At 47.3% G+C, this 21,551-nt stretch overlaps 1 protein-coding gene and 1 long non-coding RNA gene across 2 annotated transcripts in view; one reads left to right on the plus strand and one right to left on the minus strand.

The window, feature by feature from the left end:
- LOC138581801 (uncharacterized) overlaps positions 1 to 21,551 on the plus strand; it is a 194,688-nt gene that overhangs the window by 138,624 nt on the left and 34,513 nt on the right. The window lies entirely within an intron of this gene.
- LOC138582176 (N-chimaerin-like) overlaps positions 1 to 21,551 on the minus strand; it is a 57,646-nt gene that overhangs the window by 19,853 nt on the left and 16,242 nt on the right. Inside the window, exon 2 of the mRNA XM_069653238.1 lies at positions 403 to 487. Within this exon, the coding sequence (XP_069509339.1) occupies positions 403 to 487 (85 nt within the window). The remainder of the gene's footprint in view (positions 1 to 402; positions 488 to 21,551) is intronic.

A 21,551-nucleotide genomic window follows, 5' to 3' on the forward strand; every position in this document is an offset into this window, starting at 1 on the left:
TGGCAGAAGGAGAATGGGAAGCAAGGCAGAGTCTTCCTGCTGGTCGAAGTGGAATGGTACACAATGCACAGTCTTTTAGCTGGGAGATTGGGAATGGTAAGCAATGCAGAGTCACTCAGCAGGAAGAATTGGAATCAGAAGCAATGCAGAGTCTCTAAACTGGGAGAAGGAGAATGGGAAGCAATGAGGAGTCTTTCATCTGGGAGAATTGGAATGGTACACAATGCAGTCTTTCAGCTGGGAGTTTGGGAATGGGAAGCAATGCAGAGTCTCTCAGATTGAAGATAGAACTGGAATGGGAATCTATGTAGAGCCCTTAATCTAGGAAAAGGATTGGAATGGTGGGTGACGCTGGGCATTTTAGCTGGAATGCACAATTGATAACAGGATTCAAAGACTCACCTGCACATTTTTGCCCCTGCCCAGCTTTGCACCAGATGATGTTGGCGCAGAATTTACACCAGTGAGGAGCCCGGAATGTGTGGACCTAGGGTTGACAGATAGAAAAAAATAAAATGATTAGGTTTGCTTGGAAAGTGGGTGGGAAAGGACTATAGTCAGTCCCTGGCCCATTTCTGATGCATTGGAACTTTTAGAAATGCTGGCCTACTTTTGCTCTACACATCTTTATAGCCCTGGGAAACACTCAGTAATGACTCACAAGAGACAGGTCACAGCCTCTTCATTTGGAAAAACACATTGGGTACAGTTATAATAAGCGCACTTATTACAAACAAAGATCACTCAGCACTATTGCACAACTCCTAATATTTCCATCCAGGGTGGGACTGCCCATCAGTCCTGGGCCCTACATGATTCCATGCGCATACATGTCCACGTGTCCTATTCTAGTCCGTAAATGCTCATCCATTCCTGGTTTTAACTTTACATTCTGGGACTTGTAGTCCTGGGTTTATAATGGGGGAAATCGGGAACTATGGGTCCCAGAATACAAAGGTAACACCAGGACTGAACTAGCATCTCCCGAGTGGAATATTGGGTGTTGGAGTACATGTATGCAGACCCGTAAGCCTCGAATGGAAGGACATACCAGGGTTGACTCAGGCCCCTCCCTCCATTCCCCTGTGCCCATTAGTGTGCTATCCCAATTCTATCTCTTGGAGTCGGTCAGACCGGAATCCCAGACCCCCAGTGAGACCCATGGGACAGGAACTCCACCCATAGGAACTGCAAAGAAACCCTATAACTTCCCTTCATCTTTGACTTGCTTGTTTTACTGCCAACTCCTCGTTGTCTTTGTGTTTTGTAAATAAGTGTTTTTCTGTAAAGCATTGTCAACTATTCATTAGTTTGGTACAGTTATTAAAAATGCTAATATGTTTAATCTAGCGTCATTCAAGTCCTTGCCCACGAGGCAGCCACTCCATTAGTCCTTGGCTGGGCGGGGTGTCTTCCGCCACTCTGGTCCCACCCTACTTTTTCCTATCCCACCCCACTGAGCCCGCCCTGGCCACCTTTTCACTCACTGAGACTTCAGCCATCCCACACTCACCTGGATAGTTTTGATGACTTGTAAAATGTGTTTACATGTTCTTTTAAGGCTACGGCAGACGGCCTTGAAAAGTTATAGCCTAGTAGCTTCTGCAGGTGAACGGCCAGTACTCACTCAATAGTTGTAGAGATTGACTGATGTTCAGGCTTTTATTCAATATGTGAAGTTTAGTTTTCAAATAATGTATAATTTGCATATATGAAAACCACAAGGACAATACGGACGAAGAAGCTGTTTTTAACTGGTGCCATTCCAGTTGGCTAGTTCACTTCCTCGTGTGGCAGGGGCAACAGGAAGGGGGCGCTGTTAGAAACCACCCGCACTCTGAGGTCTAGCCATCATTTCCGATGGGGTGAGATTTGCATTCGGGATGCAGGGGAACGTGAAATATAGGTTTGCATTTCAAACGTAAGCTCTATTTCTTTCTTACGCCAACCTGGAGAGCATGTTTGTCTTTTTAATAGGAAAAACAAAGGCCCATGAATGAGTATTTTTAACATACACCATGAACTGTTTTTTCAATGTACAATAAATAAAGCATTGGCAAAGTCAACAATTTCGGCTTTTGCGCAGAGACGGGATAGACATTTGCCAGGCACTGCCATAATGGTACTACCAGCCATAAATGGACTGCAGCTGACCACGTACCTAGGCATATGAGGCCAGTATCTGCCACATGCCTCCCAAATACTGATAGACACGACAAAATTGGCAGTTGTGCCAATGTTTTATTTTTTTATTTTTAACAGGACTTCAGTGGAAGCAACCGTTGTGAGGCCAAATAAATCAAGTGACTAAAGACACAGCTGGTTAAGGCATGTGTATTACACCAGCAAATGCACAGCTGCAATGAAGCCATTAACCACCATGGTAATTGCCACTGCAGTCGGCAGTCCTGCCAGAGATGCCAACATATGAGGAATACAGTGCTAGGCAAACAGAAATAAAACACAGGTTCTTGCAAAGAGGATACCTGTATTGGGCTAATCCCATATGTTTGCCTGATTGCTTTCGAGAATGTACCAAAAAACACAACACCCTGCCTACCCTTCTTTCTCTCCCGTCCCTCCCTGGTACCCCCCTAACCCCACTTCATCGCCCCTATCTTACTCCACGCCCCCACACTGAACGTTGACCTATCTTCTCTTTGCTGAACCATGCTGTGCTCCTATTGACCTCTTTGCACAACAGACTATTAAGGATCTTTCTTTCACCTGTCACCTCCACTCGCATTCCTTCCTAGTCAACCTAAGTCGCTCAACTGGTATCTTCCCTGCCAGCTATGGAACAGCCCCTCTCATACCTCTTAGAGAAAAAAAAACACTTGCTGACGCTGACGCCCCCCCCCCCCCCGCCCCTCCATTTTACAGACTAGCCTCTCTCCTTCCCTACCGCTTTAAAATTCTTGTAAGGGTTTTGTTCAAAAGTCAACTCTCTTGAGGAGCACTCACTTTCTGACCCCCTTCAGTCTGGTTTCCAGTCCAAACACTCCCACAAGGCGGCTCTCACACATGTCGCCTATTCTCCCGACACCACCCAGCACCCTCACCTCCTGCTGATCCTCATTAGCAGATTTCCAACATTTAAACCAATGAGTCTTTGCTTTACAATGAATTTGCCAATCAGAAGTTGTATTTGAGAGCAGATGCTTAATTCCAGGACAGTGCTCAGGGATTCTTCCTTCTTCCTTTGCTTGCTCCCTGCTCAGCCCGGTCTTCTGATCCATTCACAGGGCTGCCACTGTCTCCTCCCCTGAGAGCACTGGCTCTCTCCCTTTCAGCCTTTCATCTCCATAAGTGTCTGCCACCCCCAGAGGCTCAGCCAGGATTGTCTAACAAGTGGGGCCTGAAGCTCATCTATTTGGGCCCACCACAGTGACATTAAAATATGTAAATGCCCACACGGCTCTGCAGGGTGGGCATTTACAGATTTTGTGTGGCCCTTGCCCTCTCAGGCCCTACCCTGTCTATGCCTCGGGCCACCCCTCTCCCAGAGTGAATTTGGTTATCTGCCAGGCACCTTCCCCACACTTCAAATGCTTGCCAAAGCCGTGCCCACAACACCCACCCTCTGTTTGTAGGGTGCTCTGGCCAATACGTTAACCCCTTCCCCATCCTAGGCAGGAGAAAAGACCTGGAGAAATGCTTAGCCTGCAGAGGCACAGAGTGGGCCACCTCCATTGAGACATCCCGCACCCGAATCAGAAAGTTGTTGGCAGGAGTACAGATCTGAGACAGCAATGACTAGGTAAGTGATATGCATACATGCATGTGAGGGGTTGTATGTGCATGTGCCTGTGCCCGTGCATGTAAATGAGTTCAGGGGTGGTCTGCTCCCTCAGCCTTGCATGGAAGGCTGGGGTGCTGCAGACTCAGAAATTCCAACGGTGCACCCCTGCACATCCCCTCATGTAAGGAAGGAGGGCTTGGAGTGGCAAGCTGATGACGCTCTGCCTCCACCACACACATCAGGAAGCAGGAGGGGAGAGGTGTTTGTCGCCGAGCTAGGGGCCATCAGGATCAACATGCGTGGTGGCAGCGCGAGTCCCGATTTGTGGATGAGCTGAAGAATTGTGCAGGTTACAAAAAAAACGTTATTTGTGTAAGCAGGCATGAGAATGCTTGTGTCTGTGTAAATGTGTGCACATGTGATTGTGTGAGGACCATATTGTTGTGTAGGGGTCCACAAGAGAATGACAGTGCAGTGTGTATGTTGTTGTACATGGGTACATATGTGAACGGACATTGAAGTGTGTCCATGCGCACCAGTGGAGAAGGCCTGCTGATTAGGGGAAAGGGATGTGGACCAGGCCCTGACGCTCAACCTGAAACCTGAACATCTGTACTGCTGTTGTGGGCAAAGCCAACATGATGAGTGTTCTTACATTAGGGTAGCCAGCATTGGCATGTTTTCTTACAGTGGCATGTCATTTTTACTGGCATTATGGGCAAAGCCAACACGACCAGTGTTTTTACGTGGGGATACTGGCCTGTATTGGTGCAGCCAGCATTTGCATTTTTTCTTTTTCTTACAGTATTATTACCGGGATTATGGGAAAAGCAAATAGGAGTATTTTTTATGTTGGCATACTAGCATATGTATAAGCATGACGTGTTTTGCACTGCCAGGATACTGATATATATCGTGGGCAAAGGCATCATGAAATTGCACAAAAAAATGCTCTGTCCACATTTGGTGACCTGCCATCTTATTGGACTTTCTCATGTATTACCCTGCAAACCGATTGCAACCCGTGTCTTTTTACCAGATTTTTCACAGAAAATGTGCTGTAAAATGCACCATTTTACCCCCACCATTCAACAAAATAACTAAGTAGCCGACGGGGGTTAGGGGCTGGGGACTTGGTTGGTTGGGGCTCTCTAGCTATGCTTGGTCGCTTGTGCGCATTCATGGGGAACGTTTACACATCCCTCGAATTAATTGCCACTGCCAACCATGGTGTCCACTCGCAGTGACTGCCTGCTTTGTAAATTATGTCTGTTTCAAATGTCAATGGTTCTTCAGTGAATACAAATACAAACAGAAAGAACACGAGTGAGGACTGTCTGAGGAACACTTGTCAATGGGAGACAGCAGTGCTTCCGGGGTAAAAGACCAGCACGTGCCCCCTTTGCCTCCGCACCTACCCCGCCCCCCTCGCGCTGCCGCAGACACACACTGTAATCCATTAAAAGGGACTCTGTTGTAACCTTCTTCCCGTACTCCCATGACATTTCACAAGCACACGCCATCAGCGACTTACTTCCTATAGGTGGGTAGTATGCCGAGGGAGTTGGGGGAGGCCGAGGGAGTTGGGGGAGGGGTGGTTCACTCGTCACCACACACCATGCCATCCACTCATTTTCCGCAGATGTCATCTTTGCAAACCAGCGTAATGGGTCAGTTCCCACAGAAATGAGGCCCACGTCCTCATTACCATTGGAATGCATTCGTCCAGATGAGTGTCTCGGAGGGCCGGAAGCACGGAGCACTTTGCTTTTCTATTATAAGTGGGCATCACCGCCATCTGTGCCTTTCTCTTCCCCTGCCATCTGCCCGTGCCATGCTCTTTTGTTATGGCCGTTTGGTTTTCCAACAAAAGAGCAGCAACGATAATAACTGCCCCGTGCCAGATTGTTTAGTGTCTTGGAGTTAAACGAAAAAGTAATATTGTTATCCGATCAGAGCAAGTCGTTTATCGTCCTAGGAAGGACACGTCGTCACAAGCAGCGCTGGATCAAATGCATTAACGGCGCAATGCATAGTGAGGAGCGACAGCTACAGCAGGAAGATAGAGCCAGGAAACAGCCAGGGGGGGCTTAGGCCAAGGCCATGGATGGTCCAGGGGCAGAACCAAGCAGTGCAGCGAGCTCAGGACATCAGCAAGGGAGAGGAGCAAAGCCGTGTAAAGGAGGAGGGTCCAGGAACATCAACAGAACATCAGAAAGGGACAAGAACCAAGCAACCGCTGGCATGATCATTGTACAGCTACAAAAAGGAGGAGTAGAGCCATGGCACCAGAGACATCAACAGAAAAACAAAAATAGGAACCAGGGCCATCAACAGAAGGAGGGGCAAAACCAAGCCAAGGGTAGCAAAATCAATGTACAGTTACAGAAGAGGAGAACGGAACAATGAAACCAGAGACATCAACAGGACAACATAAAGGGAGCAGAATCAAGCCAAGGGTAGAATGATCAGTGTACAGTTACAGAAGAGGAGAGCAGAACAATGGAACCAGAGACATCAACAGAACAACATAAAGGGACAAGAACCAAGCCAAGGGTAGCATGATCAGTGTACAGTTACAGAAGAGGAGAGCGGAACAATGGAACCAGAGACATCAACAGAACAACATAAAGGGAGCAGAATCAAGCAAAAAGTCGCATAATCAATGGACAGCTACAAAAGAGAGTAGAACAATGGAACCAGAGACATCAACAGAAATGCCAGAAACGAACCAGAGACATCAACAGAAGGAGGAGCAGAACCAAGCAAGGGGTAGCATAGTCAATGTTACAGAAGAGGAGAGTGGAACAATAGACCCAGAGACATCGACAGAACAACATAAAGGGACAAGAACCAAGCAACAGGTGGCATAATCATTGGACAGCTACAAAAGGGAGGAGTGGAGCAATGGTGCCAGAAACACCAACAGAAAAACAAAAAGAGTGCAGAACCAAGCAACAGGTGGCATAATAATTGGTCAGTTACAGAAGTGGAGAACAATGGAACCAGAGTCATGAAGAGAAACACAAATGAGGAACCAGGGACATCAACAGAACAACATAAAGGGACAAGAACCAAACCAAGGGTAGCATAATCAATGTACAGTTACAGAAGAGGAGAGCGGAACGATGGAACCAGAGATATCCACAGAACAACATAAAGGGACAAGAACCAAGCCAAGGGTAGCATAATCAGTGTACAGTTACAGAAGAGGAGAGCGGAACGATGGAACCAGAGATATCCACAGAAAAACAAAAAGAGTGCAGAACCAAGCAACAGGTGGCATAATAATTGGTCAGTTACAGAAGTGGAGAGTGGAACAATGGAACCAGAGTCATGAAGAGAAACACAAATGAGGAACCAGAGACATCAACAGAACAACATAAAGGGGGGAGAACCAAGCAACTGCTGGCATGATCATTGGACAGCTACAAAAGAGAGTAGAACAATGGAACCAGAGACATCAACAGAAAAACAAAAATAGGAACCAGGGCCATCAACAGAAGGAGGCGCAAAACCAAGCCAAGGGTAGCATAATCAATGTACAGTTACAGAAGAGGAGAGCGGAACAATGGAACCAGAGACATCAACAGAACAACATAAAGGGAGCAGAATCAAGCCAAGGGTAGCATGATCAGTGTACAGTTACAGAAGAGGAGAGCGGAACGATGGAACCAGAGATATCCACAGAAAAACAAAAAGAGTGCAGAACCAAGCAACAGGTGGCATAATAATTGTTCAGTTACAGAAGTGGAGAGTGGAACAATGGAATCAGAGACATGAAGAGAAACACACATGAGGAACCAGGGACATCAACAGAACAACATAAAGGGAGGAGAACCAAGCAACAGGTGGCATAACCATTGGATAGCTACCCAAGGGAGGTGCTGAACATAATACATAGTGCAATTTCCCAAATTAGTGATATATGAATGCAAACCCATACAACCGTATTTTTTCACAAGCATACATAGCTGCACATGAAATAATTTTATAGACATGCTTACAGACATATTTAACAACTCGCAAAGTTAATAACATCCGTTTTTTTTAATGCTTGTAGCAAGTTTTCCTTCACTCCCTCACACACAAACACACAGAGATTCGGATGCTTTTAGTCAGCAGCTGCAAGGCTTCCTGAAATACATTTCTTTCACAGGACAGTGTCCCTACCACTGTTGGCTGAAGTAGCGACGGATACAACCTGGGAGATTGAGGGAGCAGAGTGCCTGAAGCATTCCAGCTCAAGGACAGTTTTTGGGGACTGCTGGGACTCTGCCCTGGCTAGACACAACCCACTTGAAGCCCTATTCTGAACCCATGAACTGTTATGTTATGTTACTTGGTATTTATATAGCGCCTTATGTATCATTGGTATGATCTGAAAGCGCTGGTAGGTTGAACGCCCGCGGAACCACAGTTCAAGTCAGTAGAGAGAGAGAGAGTTGTATGGTGCGTGGGCGCACCGGATATATGTGCAGCTGGTGTGGTTGTTGCATGATAGCTGCTTCTTAGCGGTAGGTGTGGTGCTGAGGAAATCAGTTGGATGTGTTCAGTCTGGAGGTTGGACACCCAGACTGAGTTCTGGCTGCGTTAGGCCTGAGGAGACGTCTAAGCTAGCCGGTATATGCTCAGCTAGCTGTGTTTTATTAGGATGATGAGGTGTTTGTGGGGTCATGTTAGTATGAGAACAGCTAGGCCGAATGTGTCATAGAATAGCTGTGTTCTAGTTGAATGATGGTGTATAGGAGAGAGCAAGCGTAGTAGTGTGATATGGTTATCAGTAAAGTTCCTGCGACCAAGCACACGAGCAGGACGTGGGGCGTACATAGCGGCATACTGTTGGGTGTCCTGACCCACGTTTAAGCTACCCTGCTACAACATTTGGTGCTGTGGGCTTAGAAAATTCAAGATGGCGGAAAACCCACATGTGCGCTGAAATCCAGGAAAGCTGCGCAGTTTGTGCGCCCACCAAAATGGTTGCCTCACTTGCCACCCACCAGTGCGAGAATGAAAGGCCGGGTTGCCATGAGGGAAATGGGTTGCCAAAGGAAAAACAGTAGCGCCGGTTAGCTTCAAAGCGCTTTAAAACCACCATTGGACTACCCGCACAGTAGTCTGAAACCATTGGGAATGGCAATGCTGATTGCCAAATGCAACCTAGAATTGTGGGGAATTCATTTCTTAAATCCCAAAAATGGGTGCAGTACCAGTACTCACCACTATCCAAAAGCCGGCGTTTTAAAACCACTCTGTGTGTTTTTCTGAAGGCAAGCAAAATGCCTATTTCAAACCTTGCAACATGTGCAAAATATTCACTGAACACCAGCAGACATTTGGCAGAATGGAGTTTTGTGTGCCTACAAAATCTGGGAAATGAAGAGCCCAAAAACAATGCTTATAACAAAAATGCTATGGAGTCAGCAGCTTAAGCCTAACTGCAACTGGATTTAAAACCACCAAAATCGAAAATGTTAAATTAAATGAGTGACCTATGTTTGGTGTCACATGCCTTTGTAACTGTTGAAATGTCATAGTTTTGCACTTAGAATCAGCATTCTAGCTGCATGTGTAAAATTACAAGTTATTTTAAAAGCAACAAAAAGTTAGCTGAAGGTCTGGCTTAAGGAACTTGATTTTGCCTAGCAACTACCCATCAGCAGTGAAACTTGAGTCACCACTGTGTTCCCAGGCCAACCTTCCTTTTGCTGCCCAGGCTAAGGATATGCCATCTATCTGATAATTGAATTTCCTGTGCTCTGCCAGAGAGTGAACAAAGCCCTCTCCACTCAGGCAAAGGTTTTTTATTACAGACGTCGTAAAAAGTGGCTTCCTCCTGGAGAAGCTGGGAGGAGCACTGCCTGTGAGAAGCAAGCTGGCTTGGCAGAAACTGGAAAGACTGGTTTCTGTACCATGTGACCTGAAAAGACACACCCCTGCAGCAAGGATATGGTTTTATAAAAAGGGGGATAATTCATAGAGCGGACATGTGAAAATTTTATAAATGATACCATAATTCTTGTGATTTTTCTGCCCACAGTTTAAGACGTGGTAGGAACCGGTGGTATGTTCAGGGGGGTTTTAGCGGAAAAGTGGATATTACTCTAAATGTGTGCATGTTAAAAATCTGAAACTTCATCAGTTAATGTCCCTACCCCCTGCACACATGTATGTAAAGTTGGGTCCATGTCGGAAATTGGAAAAGCAGTTAAAAAGTCAATTATGTACACTCTTTGAATGCAAGCTCCGAGAATGAGCAGATTTGGACATAGACATGGCTAAATTCAGCCACACCATGTATATGTAATTTTAAACAAATGTGTACCTGTGCAAATATGTTTTTAGGTCAGATATAGATTGTGTGTAAAGTTGACAGGGGTGGGTTCTCTGTATCATAAACAGACCTCATCATGATGACACTTCATTTCATTCCCCCAATCAAGGGGACGAATGAAAGCTGACCAATGACGATTGAGAGGGGCAAGTCTAGTGATGCAACACACACACCCATTCTCAAGAAACAGATAAAAAGCAGAGAGTCAGGACACATAGAGAGTTTCATTTTTCATCTGCCGCTGAAAGCTCTGCCGGAAAAATCCATACTTACCTCCATCAAACTCCAGAAAGCCAAACTAGAGACTTCAATCTATCCAGAGCAGAGAGACCCAAAGAACCGGTGCCTAGCAGAGACCAGACCCCTGTGAGCAGTTCCAGAGGCCAGGCGCTGTGAGCAGAACCCGGAAAGACCTGACCAGACTGAAGTCCGTGACCAAGTCGCTTTCCTGTTCAAAATCTCTTGTGAGTACTTAGCAAAACTCAGAACACATCTCTTAGTTTAAATTCATCTAATTCAATCTATTTAACCTAAGTAGAACTGCCTCCTAGCTGTCACCTGTCATTCTAGCTGCAAAAAATTTGTCACTTGTCATTTTGAAAAAGTGTGCGTTTAAAATTTACAAAACCAAAAACGACCTTTACTAAATTACTCATATCTCCGCAACCGTTTGGGCTAGAGACTTGCAATAACTTTCATTTGGAAGCTGAGATCCCAGGCTTTTCTAGGACCCCAAAACGGTAGAGATAGTCCTTGCGGTTCCTTTGTAATAGCGCTCGGCGCATCCGCGAATTTTACCGCGATTTGCAATTTCTTCACATGTAAAAACTGCTGCTGTTTGCTTTCCATTGGCCAGAAATTCGTTTAACCTGCTAACTATCCCTGCATCATTGCTAGTGTGAGCCTGGACTAATATTAACTAGATACCACTCACCCTGAACCTCTATAAGGGAATTAAAAGCAAATTTAGCATATTTCTCATTCATTGCCAGCACATATCCAAGCATTGCCTGTGTTTTCAAAACTCCTATCTGTTTTCTGTAAGCTTGCTGGGATTGAACTGAATTACAGTTGATTGCATTTCTGAGGACTGTGTGTTTTCCTTCCATTTCCTTGCATTGCATAAAGAGGGGGGGAGTGAATAGCCCGAGAAAAGTGATTACATTGTCTGGTTGAATCATATTGCGTATTTTCTGTACTGCATTCATTGAATATTGCATCCACCTGAGCCTACATAAAGCATCCTCTACCACATTATACTTTTGTTCCTATTTACCAGTGTGCTACCTTATCCATTTCAGGTCAACTCATTAGTCATTATAAAGAAGTGTGCTAGTGCCAGATTCTCCGTTGTTAATATTTACCATATCAGATTAAGTGTGATATTCAATTATTAATTTATTATAAAGTGTGATATATATATTTTAATTTATCAAATAAACCTTTTAAACTTGCAAAACAGAACTACTTCTTGGCTCAGTGGGGTCAGGGGGATTCCAAGAGAGGGGTGTTATACAAGGGTAGTCATCCAGGACGCATGAACTGGACCTAAAGATATATCAATAAGGGTTTTCATTCAGTATTCTAGACTAGGCGTTAACTTGGCTGTAGTGCTGAATTGAATCCTCTTACAAAGTGGGGGCTCGAGCCGAGACGTTGGGTTAGAATACCATTTGTGCAGCTTAATACAGTGTGCTAACTGACGGGATACATACATCCGGTTGAATCACCACGCTGCATTACGCTGTGAAGCATTCCTCAAAAGGGACACTCCAAGAAAAGTTCTGTTCTGCAAAAATAAAATACAAACTTCTGTAAGTCAGGACAGAGACCAATCTCTAGAATGACGACCTTAGTAGACATGAAAATAGCCAGAGAGCACCTCTTGCATAAGCTATTTGTGAGAGGTGAATGGACCGAACAGGGCCAGGATGTGTGGTTGCAGGCCATCACACAACAGGTCACTGAAACAGGGTCAGATATATATAGAGATCAGGGTCCCTTACATGTGGCCCTGAGTGAACTATATATGGCTCCTAAAGCCAAAGAGGAACACAATAAGATTGCCAGGATAGCAGCATACCTGTACCTATATATGGGAGACATGCAGGATAGATGTGCTGAAAGCCAAAATCTGGCAAATAGGCAACAGATGGCATTACAGAAGGCCCAATCTGATCTGGACTCTTCTGAGCAGAGGCTGCAGAGGAGCCAGGAGGCAGAAAATAATAGTAGGCAATATATCATTAAAATAAAAGAGGATATGGGCATCCTACAACAGGAAAAGACAGACCAGGATACCCGATTTCTGGCCCTGCAGAAGGAGCACCAAGACAGTTTGGACTCCTTACTGCAGAGCCAGAAAAAGCTGGAGCAACAATTAGACTTTAACAGGGCATGCACGGAGCAGGTAGCCACCCTGCAAAGTCATCTAGATAGAGTGAAGGTAGAGAGCAACAAGCTGATCTTGAAAGACCTGGATACCCAGGCAGAGTTTGATGAGGAGCGCCAAAAAGCTGGTGCCTTCCAAAGGCAAAGGGACGACCTGGCGGCACAAATGCAGGCTCTTAGTCAGGAAAGAGACGCCTTAGGCCAGGAAGTCTGCCATTTAAAAAGGAAAATGGAAGAAAATCACCTGGCCCACCAGGGGCTGGGTGACCTCCAAAAAGAAAACCAGAACTTGGTAGAGCACACCAGAAGGGTGGAGGATGCTCTAGCAAGAAAGGAGCAGGCCAATAGGGACACAGCTCAGGAGGTAACCCTCCTGCAGCAAAGACTGGCCCAGTTCTCCAGGACCAACCAGGAAGCACAGAGGGAAAATGAGGCCCTCTGTCAACACAATGATAGGCTCCAGCAACAGGTAGCGATGCAGGAGAAACTGATAGAGTCGAGTAAGGCCTTAACAGAGGAACTGAAAGCACAAATGCAGGCTCTTGCATTGCAACAGGGAGCAGGGGCGGATAGAGATGAGGTCCGCTGGGAAAGAGAGACTCCTGACCATAACCGCAGGAGCCCTAACACCAGGGGCCTTCATCTTCCCCAGTCCCTGGACTCTACCACCCCCGTGTCCCCTGGCGCACATGAGCACAGGGCCACAGGGATGGCAGATTACTATCCAGCTAAGAGTATGGGGCTCATAGGCCAGAACCACTCAGGAATGGAGGGGTGGGCATCCGGGTATGGGCACCCAAGTACAATACAGTTCAGTGGGGAACCCCAGGAGAGTAGGCCCATTAAGGGCATCCTGAAAACCTCTGCCCAGTTAGGTCAGTGGAGGGGGTACCCATCAAATCCTGACAGCAAGGAGGAATCTGAAGACACCTCTGAACTGCGCAGGACACAGGAGACCAGGTCCCCACATTCTGCCAGCCATTCCCAGGCTCGCAGAATCCGGGAAAACCTGGAAGAACAGACGGGAACCTCTGGGAGCAGTGCCTCTGAGTCCGACGAAGAATGGACAAGGGTTACCCGAACCAAAAAGGCCAATAAGGCAAAAAGGGCCTTGCTCAAGGACCCCTTAAAGCAGATTAAGGCGATCAGGAGCGTCATCACGCCTTACCATAAGAACGCTAAGTATTCTGTTTGGGAGCACTTAGAGTTGTTTGAACAAATGATGGAGACTTTCCATTTGAAGGACAGCCAAAGCTGCATTCAATATGTAAAGTGGACCTTCTCCCCGGAATACTCCAGTTTCTTTGCGGGGCTGGAGGACCAAAATCATTTAAGATGGTCCACCTATAAGGCGGCCATCCTGAAACATTTTTCTGTTCACAGAAATCCTCAAGAGGCTCGCAAGGCAGCCTACAATTTGCAATGTGGGGAGGATCAGGCCCCACAAGAATTTGTGCAGGAGTTAAAGCGGGCTTTTGCACAGACCACAAGAAGGGTGCGCACGGATAGCCGTGAATTTATAAACACGTTTTTCCATGCCTTGCCCAAATATATCATGACCCAGCTCGTGAGGGATTTTCACGAGAAAAGATCTTTAGACTGGGTCATTGAACAGGCTACCCGCATCTATGAGGTGCAGAAGCCCATAGAAAATAAAAGCAATGCCCAGAAAAACCCCAAAGCCAACAGCACCCCTGCTGCTGCCAAGGTGGCAGAGGTAAAGGTCACCCCCGTTTTGGATTTGGAGATGGGGGGGCCTAAAAACCTACCTGCACCTAATAATGTTAGGCCCAGAAGGTCCTCGGGCCAGTCGCAGACAGGGAGCCAGGGAGGCAGCCCCACAAATGGGGTCCCTCGCTCTCCTGACTATGTAAGTCCTCGCTACAAAGGTAATCGACCCATCCTGGGTTATGTGTGGACTCCTCCAGCCCAAGGGGGGGGATCCAGACAAGCACCTAACCCAGGGAACTTCCCTCCAAACTTCCCACAGGAGGGCAGAAATTTACCAAACCCTGGGCAGAACTTTTTCCCCAGATATCCACCCGACTTCCAACCCCAAAATCATCCATCCTTCTTTCCTCAATTCCCTGAGCCCAGACCACTGAATCCGGGAGAGGGGAGGCCAAGGGTGGAGGGGTACCAAAATCTTCCCAACCAGGGGTACTACCAGAGGAGGGACAGCTACCCTTCCCGGGATCAGCCCAGGGGAGAAAACAGGGCCCCGTATCAGCCTGAGCGGGTTTCCCAGTTAGAGCGCCAGGTTCAAAACATGGCGCGGGATATGGGTCATATACTGAGGGCACAGCAGAACCCTCAGATCAGCATGCCGGCGCAGAACGCACCCAACTCTGGACCTGGTGCTCCAGAACAATGACGGGGGCAGCACCCCGATAAATCACCGGTTCCCAGGGAGGAGGCACAAAGGGAAGGGGGGTGTAAAGCCTTGGAGGAAGCTTCCTTCCTCACTTGTAAACAGCCCCTGGAAACCCAGGAACCGGAAACAAAATCTCTTGCCCCTGAAAGTCTGCCTCCTAAGGAGCAGAGGGGGGGTAGGAGAAACAAAAGACCCAAACAGACTCAGTTTGAGGAGGAGGTACAGATCTTCCAATTTGAGGGAGAGGGATCCTCAGAGGATCCTGGGAAAAGGATCTTCTCCTTCAGAGAGGGGGAAACTCCTCCCAAAGAAAAATGGGTCCCTAGGGATGCAAATCCAGACTGGGGAGATGTGGAGACTGAGCTACCGCCGCCCACCATCTCATCCCAGAACCAACCGCAAGAAAATCCCCTGGTTCAAACCCATCCTGGCGACTGCCTCCAAAAAAGGGGGGGCGGCCCAGAAACGGAGCCAGGGGAACCCACAATGGCTCTGATCTCCAGTTGCAAATTTTTTCTTTCAGATTCCCAAGACTCTCCACAGAATTCTGCCCAAATCTCCTCGCTAGCGATGTCCAAAACCAGAAAATTAGCCCACCAGTTGTCCAAAAATGTACATTATCTGTGCCCCCTTGAGGAGAAGGAGGGAAGATATTATGCCCCGGTACAAGTACAGGGGCAGGGTACAATCTCAGCACTGGTGGACACTGGATCTCAAGCTACCCTGCTGTCCAGAAGGGCCTTTGACGAACTGAATGCAGGAAGGGGAGAGAATTACCAAATTCCTCTCACCTCTCTTCCTGGACAACTGCAGAACTTTGACGGGAAGGAAATTCCCGTCGAGGGGACGGCAGACTTGGACATTAAGATCGGGCGACACAAGTTGAAACACCCGGTCATAGTTGTGACCCCAGAGGGTACCCCTTGTTTACTAGGGAATGACCTCCTGAGAAGGTTGTCACCCCTAATAGATTGCGTAAACAAGGTCCTCTGGACCCAGACTAGCCGACCAATAAAATTAAAACAGAGTGTCAACCATGTTAGTTTAAACGGCACATGCCACCTGGTTGAACAAAAATCCGACCAAGTAGAATTTCACTTCCAGAATAGCCAAATTCCAGACGTGACAGTAATAGCAGTAGGACAAGAGACTGGTGATGGGGGGTCCTCTCTATTTCTGAAAATCAACCTTCCTTCCAGTCTAAAGTGGTATTCCACGCTGGAAGGAAACACTTTGAAATTCTATACCAATCCACAATCTGAAACTCCCACTCCTACAGTCCAGAAAGATGTGAAATCAGCTCAGAGCCTGGCTGATATTCAGCAAATTGGAGAGCAGTTGTTCATCCCTGTTCAGTTAAATGATGGGAAGGACTCTGTTCTCGCTCGAGTGTGTGTGAACAACGGGAAGAGCTTCATCAGCGAAGCCATGTTCCGCCAACTCCCAAAAGATCCAGCCATTCCCACCTTCAAACTGATAGACAAGTGGGAAATGGACCTGGAAGCACCTAATTCCAAACATCTCCTGCCAAGCAGGTGTATGCTCAAAATCTCCATTGGCAACAAGAGCATAGTCCATAATTGTTGGGTCGTGCGAGACGTCACTGCCGCCTTTTACTTAGGCAGTGACATTCTCAATCGCTTTGCCATTAGTTTGGACCTAATAAACTTCAAAGCTTGGTCCCGATTAGCGGATAATCCCATGGGCTTTGATGATCCAGAAAAAGCATTTAGGTCAGCTCAATTGCTACCTTATGCAGTTGAAATTCAGGTTAAAGAGGAAGTCACCATCCCAGAAAGGACCCGACAATTCTCCCTGGAAGTGAAAGTTAAAAGGGGACACGAGTTGAAAAACCCTGATGCTTACATACATCTAAATGCTTCTCTCCAACAGCAAGGGTTGGGGGTAAACCCGACTCCATTAGTCAACATAGAACATGACCCCATTCTAATAGAGGTGGATAACAGCGACTTAAATAGTATTACTCTAGCCGCAGGCACCATTATTGGAATGGCGGTTGATGACCGACATTTCTCCATTGATCTTGTAAATGAACTGTTAGGACCAATCCCCAAGGACTATGTTGACAGTGACAGTGAGGACAATACAACACCAGACAGGATTTTTACCCGGCATGGGGGGAACTTCCTGGTGTACACTTCCTGCCCCTATGGTAAGGAAGATGTGACCTGTGACTTCAGGAGGGATGAGGTGATTTTCCAGGTCCATGAGGGCTGCCTTTCCCACCTGAAGCCTCCGGTCCAAATCAGCACTCTGACCAGGGACTTCTCCACCCAGCTGGAGGAGGCCGCGGAGATAGCCAAACCAGAAGTCTTTCCAGGCTTCAGGCAGATGGTGGAAGAGAGAGTCAACCTAGCTGATGCCTGTGTGACTCTGGAACAAAAGCAAAAGTTGAAACAAGTTTTCTTGGATTTCCAAGATCTCTTTGCGGTAGACTCATATGACTGTGGTCGCACCGACATCCACACCACAACAATCCCCACGGACCCTGGCATGACTCCAGTGTTTGTGAAGCAATATCGCTTGCCTCTCGCATCAATGGAGTCCCTTACTGAAATAATTAAGAACCTTGAGTCCCGGGGAATAATCCGTCCAGTCCACAGCACCTTCAATAATCCGGTGCTGGGAATATTGAAGCCAAACGGCCAGTGGAGACTCTGCGCTGACCTCAGGGAGCTCAACAAACGGGTCCACACTTCCCGATGGCCTCTTCCCTACATTGACCAAGGGCTGGCCCAGATTCAGGGGTCACAGGTATTCACTGCAATAGACCTGACCAATGGATACTGGACCGTGCCTGTCAGTAGGGAGGACCAATACAAGCTGGCTTTTACCTTTGGGGGCCAGCAGTACACATGGACCCGGACTCCCTTCGGATACCTTAACTCCGGTAATGAATTCAACATTTTCCTACATAAGGCCATGCCCGACCTGGGTACGAGGGGTAACCTGGCTTATGTAGATGATGTCCTCATCAAAAGTTCATCTGTGGAGGAACACATAGCGGAGATCCGTTATGTTCTGACGCAGTTGAGGGCCGCCGGAGCAAAACTTTCCTTTCAGAAAGCACAGTGGTGTAAAACCCGTGTTAACTTCTTGGGGCATGAGATTACTCCTCAGGGTCTTTGTCCCCAGGAAAAGAAAGTGGAAGCACTTCAGAAACTGAAAGACCCCACAACTCTGCGGGAACTAAGGAGCCTCCTTGGACTGACTAATTACAGCAGGAAGTTCATTGAGGGCTACGCAGAGATCACCAGACCCCTGATTCATCTCCTGAAGGGGGGGGTCAAGTGGGAATGGGGTCCAGAACAAGCCGAAGCAGTAAAACAACTCAAAAGAAGCCTCTCACAAGCGCCCTGCCTAGCTTACCCTGTCAGAAACAAGGAGTTCTTCCTGGAGACAGGGTTCTCTAATACGTGCTTGACGGCAGTATTATATCAAAAGCATGACAAGGTCAATAAAGTTATCTCCTATGCGAGCAAAACTTTATCCTCTGTGGAGGAAAAATTCAACGATTGTGAGAAGGCACTCCTGGCAACGGTGTGGGCATTGAAGAATTACCGCCCGTTTATCCAGGGGGAACACATCATAGTGGAGACTCCACACCAGCCTCTGCAATATCTCCAAAGTGACAGAATCCGGGCCGGAAATGTGAGTAATTCCCGAATTACTTCCTGGATTCTGTCAATGCAAGGCTTTCCTGTGGAGGTCCGATATGGCCAAAACAAGAAGAGTCCCCTCGCGCAAGGTCTGGCTGACTTGCATGATTGTGCCAGAGAAAACTGTCTCGAGGACGAAAGTCTAAAAATCAAGGACAACATGGAGGCATACCTTAATTCCCCACACAAAGTCTTTGAAGAGGACAAGTGTGAGGGAATGCCCACTGTCTATGTGGATGGATGCTCTTACCATGTTGACAACAACGGGGAGAAAGAACTGGTGGCCGGCGTAGGGAATGCATGGGTGAATGAGTCCCCAGAACCCTCCGCTGGATACAAAATTGGTCCCCGAAGTAGTCAGGTGGCAGAATTGATGGCTGTGCATCAGGCCATCCTCACTGCTGTCCAGCATCAACTCCACGAACTGGTCATAATCACAGATTCGGATTATGTACGGAACGGGTTCGTGGAGCACCTGGTTAATTGGAAAACCAGAGGCATGGTATGTGCTAACAACAAACCCTTGAAACATGGGAAGTTGATCCAAAACATTGATGATCTGGTCACCTCGAATGGGATGACCATCTATTGGAAGAAGATCAAGGGTCATTCCAAAGTAGAGGGACCAGACAAAACTGGAAATGACTTAGCTGATCAGCTGGCCAAAACCGGGGCCATCCAAGGGGATCTAATTGAGATTGAGTCCCTGTTGGGGGAAATCCAGGTCACTGCCATCACTAGGTCCCAGACAAATGCTCACAACGACCTTTCAATTGCACAATGGAGTAAGGAGACCCCTGATGCTGATTTGATTACTGCTCAGAAGGGGGATCCAATAATTGGTAAATTTTACCAGCACCTTGAGGACCCTGAGAACTTTCCCCTGACGGATACCGATTACATTGGGAAAGAGGACCTAAGAGTGTTGATGAAATGTCCAAAAATGTTCCGAATCCAAGACGGTTTGCTGGTAAGGAAATCCAAAGCTGGCCACGATCAGTGGGTGGTTCCTACCTCATTCCGAAGCCTGATGTTAAGTCACGCCCATGATGCGGCCACTGCCGGTCACAGGGGGTTTCACACAACATTGGAAATCTTAAGAGAGGTTGCATACTGGCCACACATGGGGCAGGACCTCGACCAGTACCTGAAGGGTTGCCTTGTGTGTGCACAATTTCAGCCATCATCCCTCACACACCGGGCGCCTTTACAAAAGAGGGGAATGACACTGCCATGGTCAGATTTACAAATCGACTTTGTAGGCCCTGTGATTCGCTCGGCTAGGGGGAATAAGTACATGTTGACCGTGACATGCTTGTTTACCAAGTGGGTGGAATGTCTCCCAGCCCCAAATTGCAAGGCAGAAACTGCAGCGGCCTTGATGATTAACCACATCTTTTCCCGTTTTGGTCTACCTCAAAGGATTGAGTCAGACAGAGGTAGCCACTTCACCAGTGAAGTAATGACAAAGATGTGGGAGATACTGGGGGTCAAGAGAAAGCTGCATATTGCTTATAGACCAGCTTCTTCTGGGGCAGTAGAGAGATATAACCGGACAATTGTGAGCATATTAAAGAAGTTTGTGGCAGATTCTGGGCCAAGTTGGGATATCCGATTACCTCTGGTCCTAATGGCTATCAGATCTACCCCTTCATCTGCAACCAAAATGTCACCATTTGAGTTGATGACTGGGCGCAAGATGGTGCTTCCTCAGCATTTGCTCTATAGGACCCAAGAGCAGACACTGATAAATGCCTCCACTACTCATGAGTATGTAGAGAATTTAAGGAAACACCTTCAACATGCTTTTGCTTATGCTCAGCGGAATCTAGAAAGATCAGCTGATAGCATGAAGACCCACTATGACCTGAAAACTTCCAGGAAGGAATATCAGGTGGGGGACCGGGTCTATCTATACAACTTCCAAAGGAACCAGGCCAAGCAGCGCAAATTTTTGCCTACATGGAAGGGACCCTTTGAGATCATCGACAAGATCTCCCCTGTGGCCTACAAAATCCACATCCCCAAAGGCGGTTCGGCAGAGGGGGAAGACAAGTGGGTCCACATAAACCAGTTGAAATGTTGCCATCCCAGGCACACTCTGCAACAACTGGAGGAATCCTCTGGAATCCTAGCGGGTACTGTCTCAGACTAATTCAGTTCCAACCATAAAACATACCACATCTAGTCTCTAAAATATTGTGATTTGCATGAAACTGTCTCTTAGTTATACTGTTTTTTTTTTCTCAAAATAAGAATGTAATGTTTCGTTATGATAAAATGCATATGCTGCCCCACTACCTCAACAGTGGTGGAAAAACGTCTATGAGTAGATATTGCCGCTTTTGCTTTATCATCCTAGGAGAGATGAAACCATGAAGGATGACCAAGAAGAACGATCCGGAGACCGGGAGCAGAGACGCAACGGGCCCGGGGTACCGCCCAATCTTCCCATCAGGACCGGCGAGGAGAACCGATCGATCAGTACCGGATGGAGAAGAAAACGCTGAACTGTGTCATCTACAGAAGAGGAAGAAGATTATGCGGACAGACCGGTGCATGGGTCAAAACCCTTGTGCACGCGACTCCCCATCGACTCAAATTCAAAGTGCAGTCGCGTGGGGGGGACTTGTTGGGTGTCCTGACCCACGTTTAAGCTACCCTGCTACAACATTTGGTGCTGTGGGCTTAGAAAATTCAAGATGGCGGAAAACCCACATGTGCGCTGAAATCCAGGAAAGCTGCGCAGTTTGTGCGCCCACCAAAATGGTTGCCTCACTTGCCACCCACCAGTGCGAGAATGAAAGGCCGGGTTGCCATGAGGGAAATGGGTTGCCAAAGGAAAAACAGTAGCGCCGGTTAGCTTCAAAGCGCTTTAAAACCACCATTGGACTACCCGCACAGTAGTCTGAAACCATTGGGAATGGCAATGCTGATTGCCAAATGCAACCTAGAATTGTGGGGAATTCATTTCTTAAATCCCAAAAATGGGTGCAGTACCAGTACTCACCACTATCCAAAAGCCGGCGT

This window comes from Ambystoma mexicanum, chromosome 3q (genome assembly GCF_040938575.1).
Source record: "Ambystoma mexicanum isolate Mex_15411 chromosome 3q, UKY_AmexF1_1, whole genome shotgun sequence".
NCBI classification, from domain to species: Eukaryota; Metazoa; Chordata; class Amphibia; order Caudata; family Ambystomatidae; genus Ambystoma; species Ambystoma mexicanum.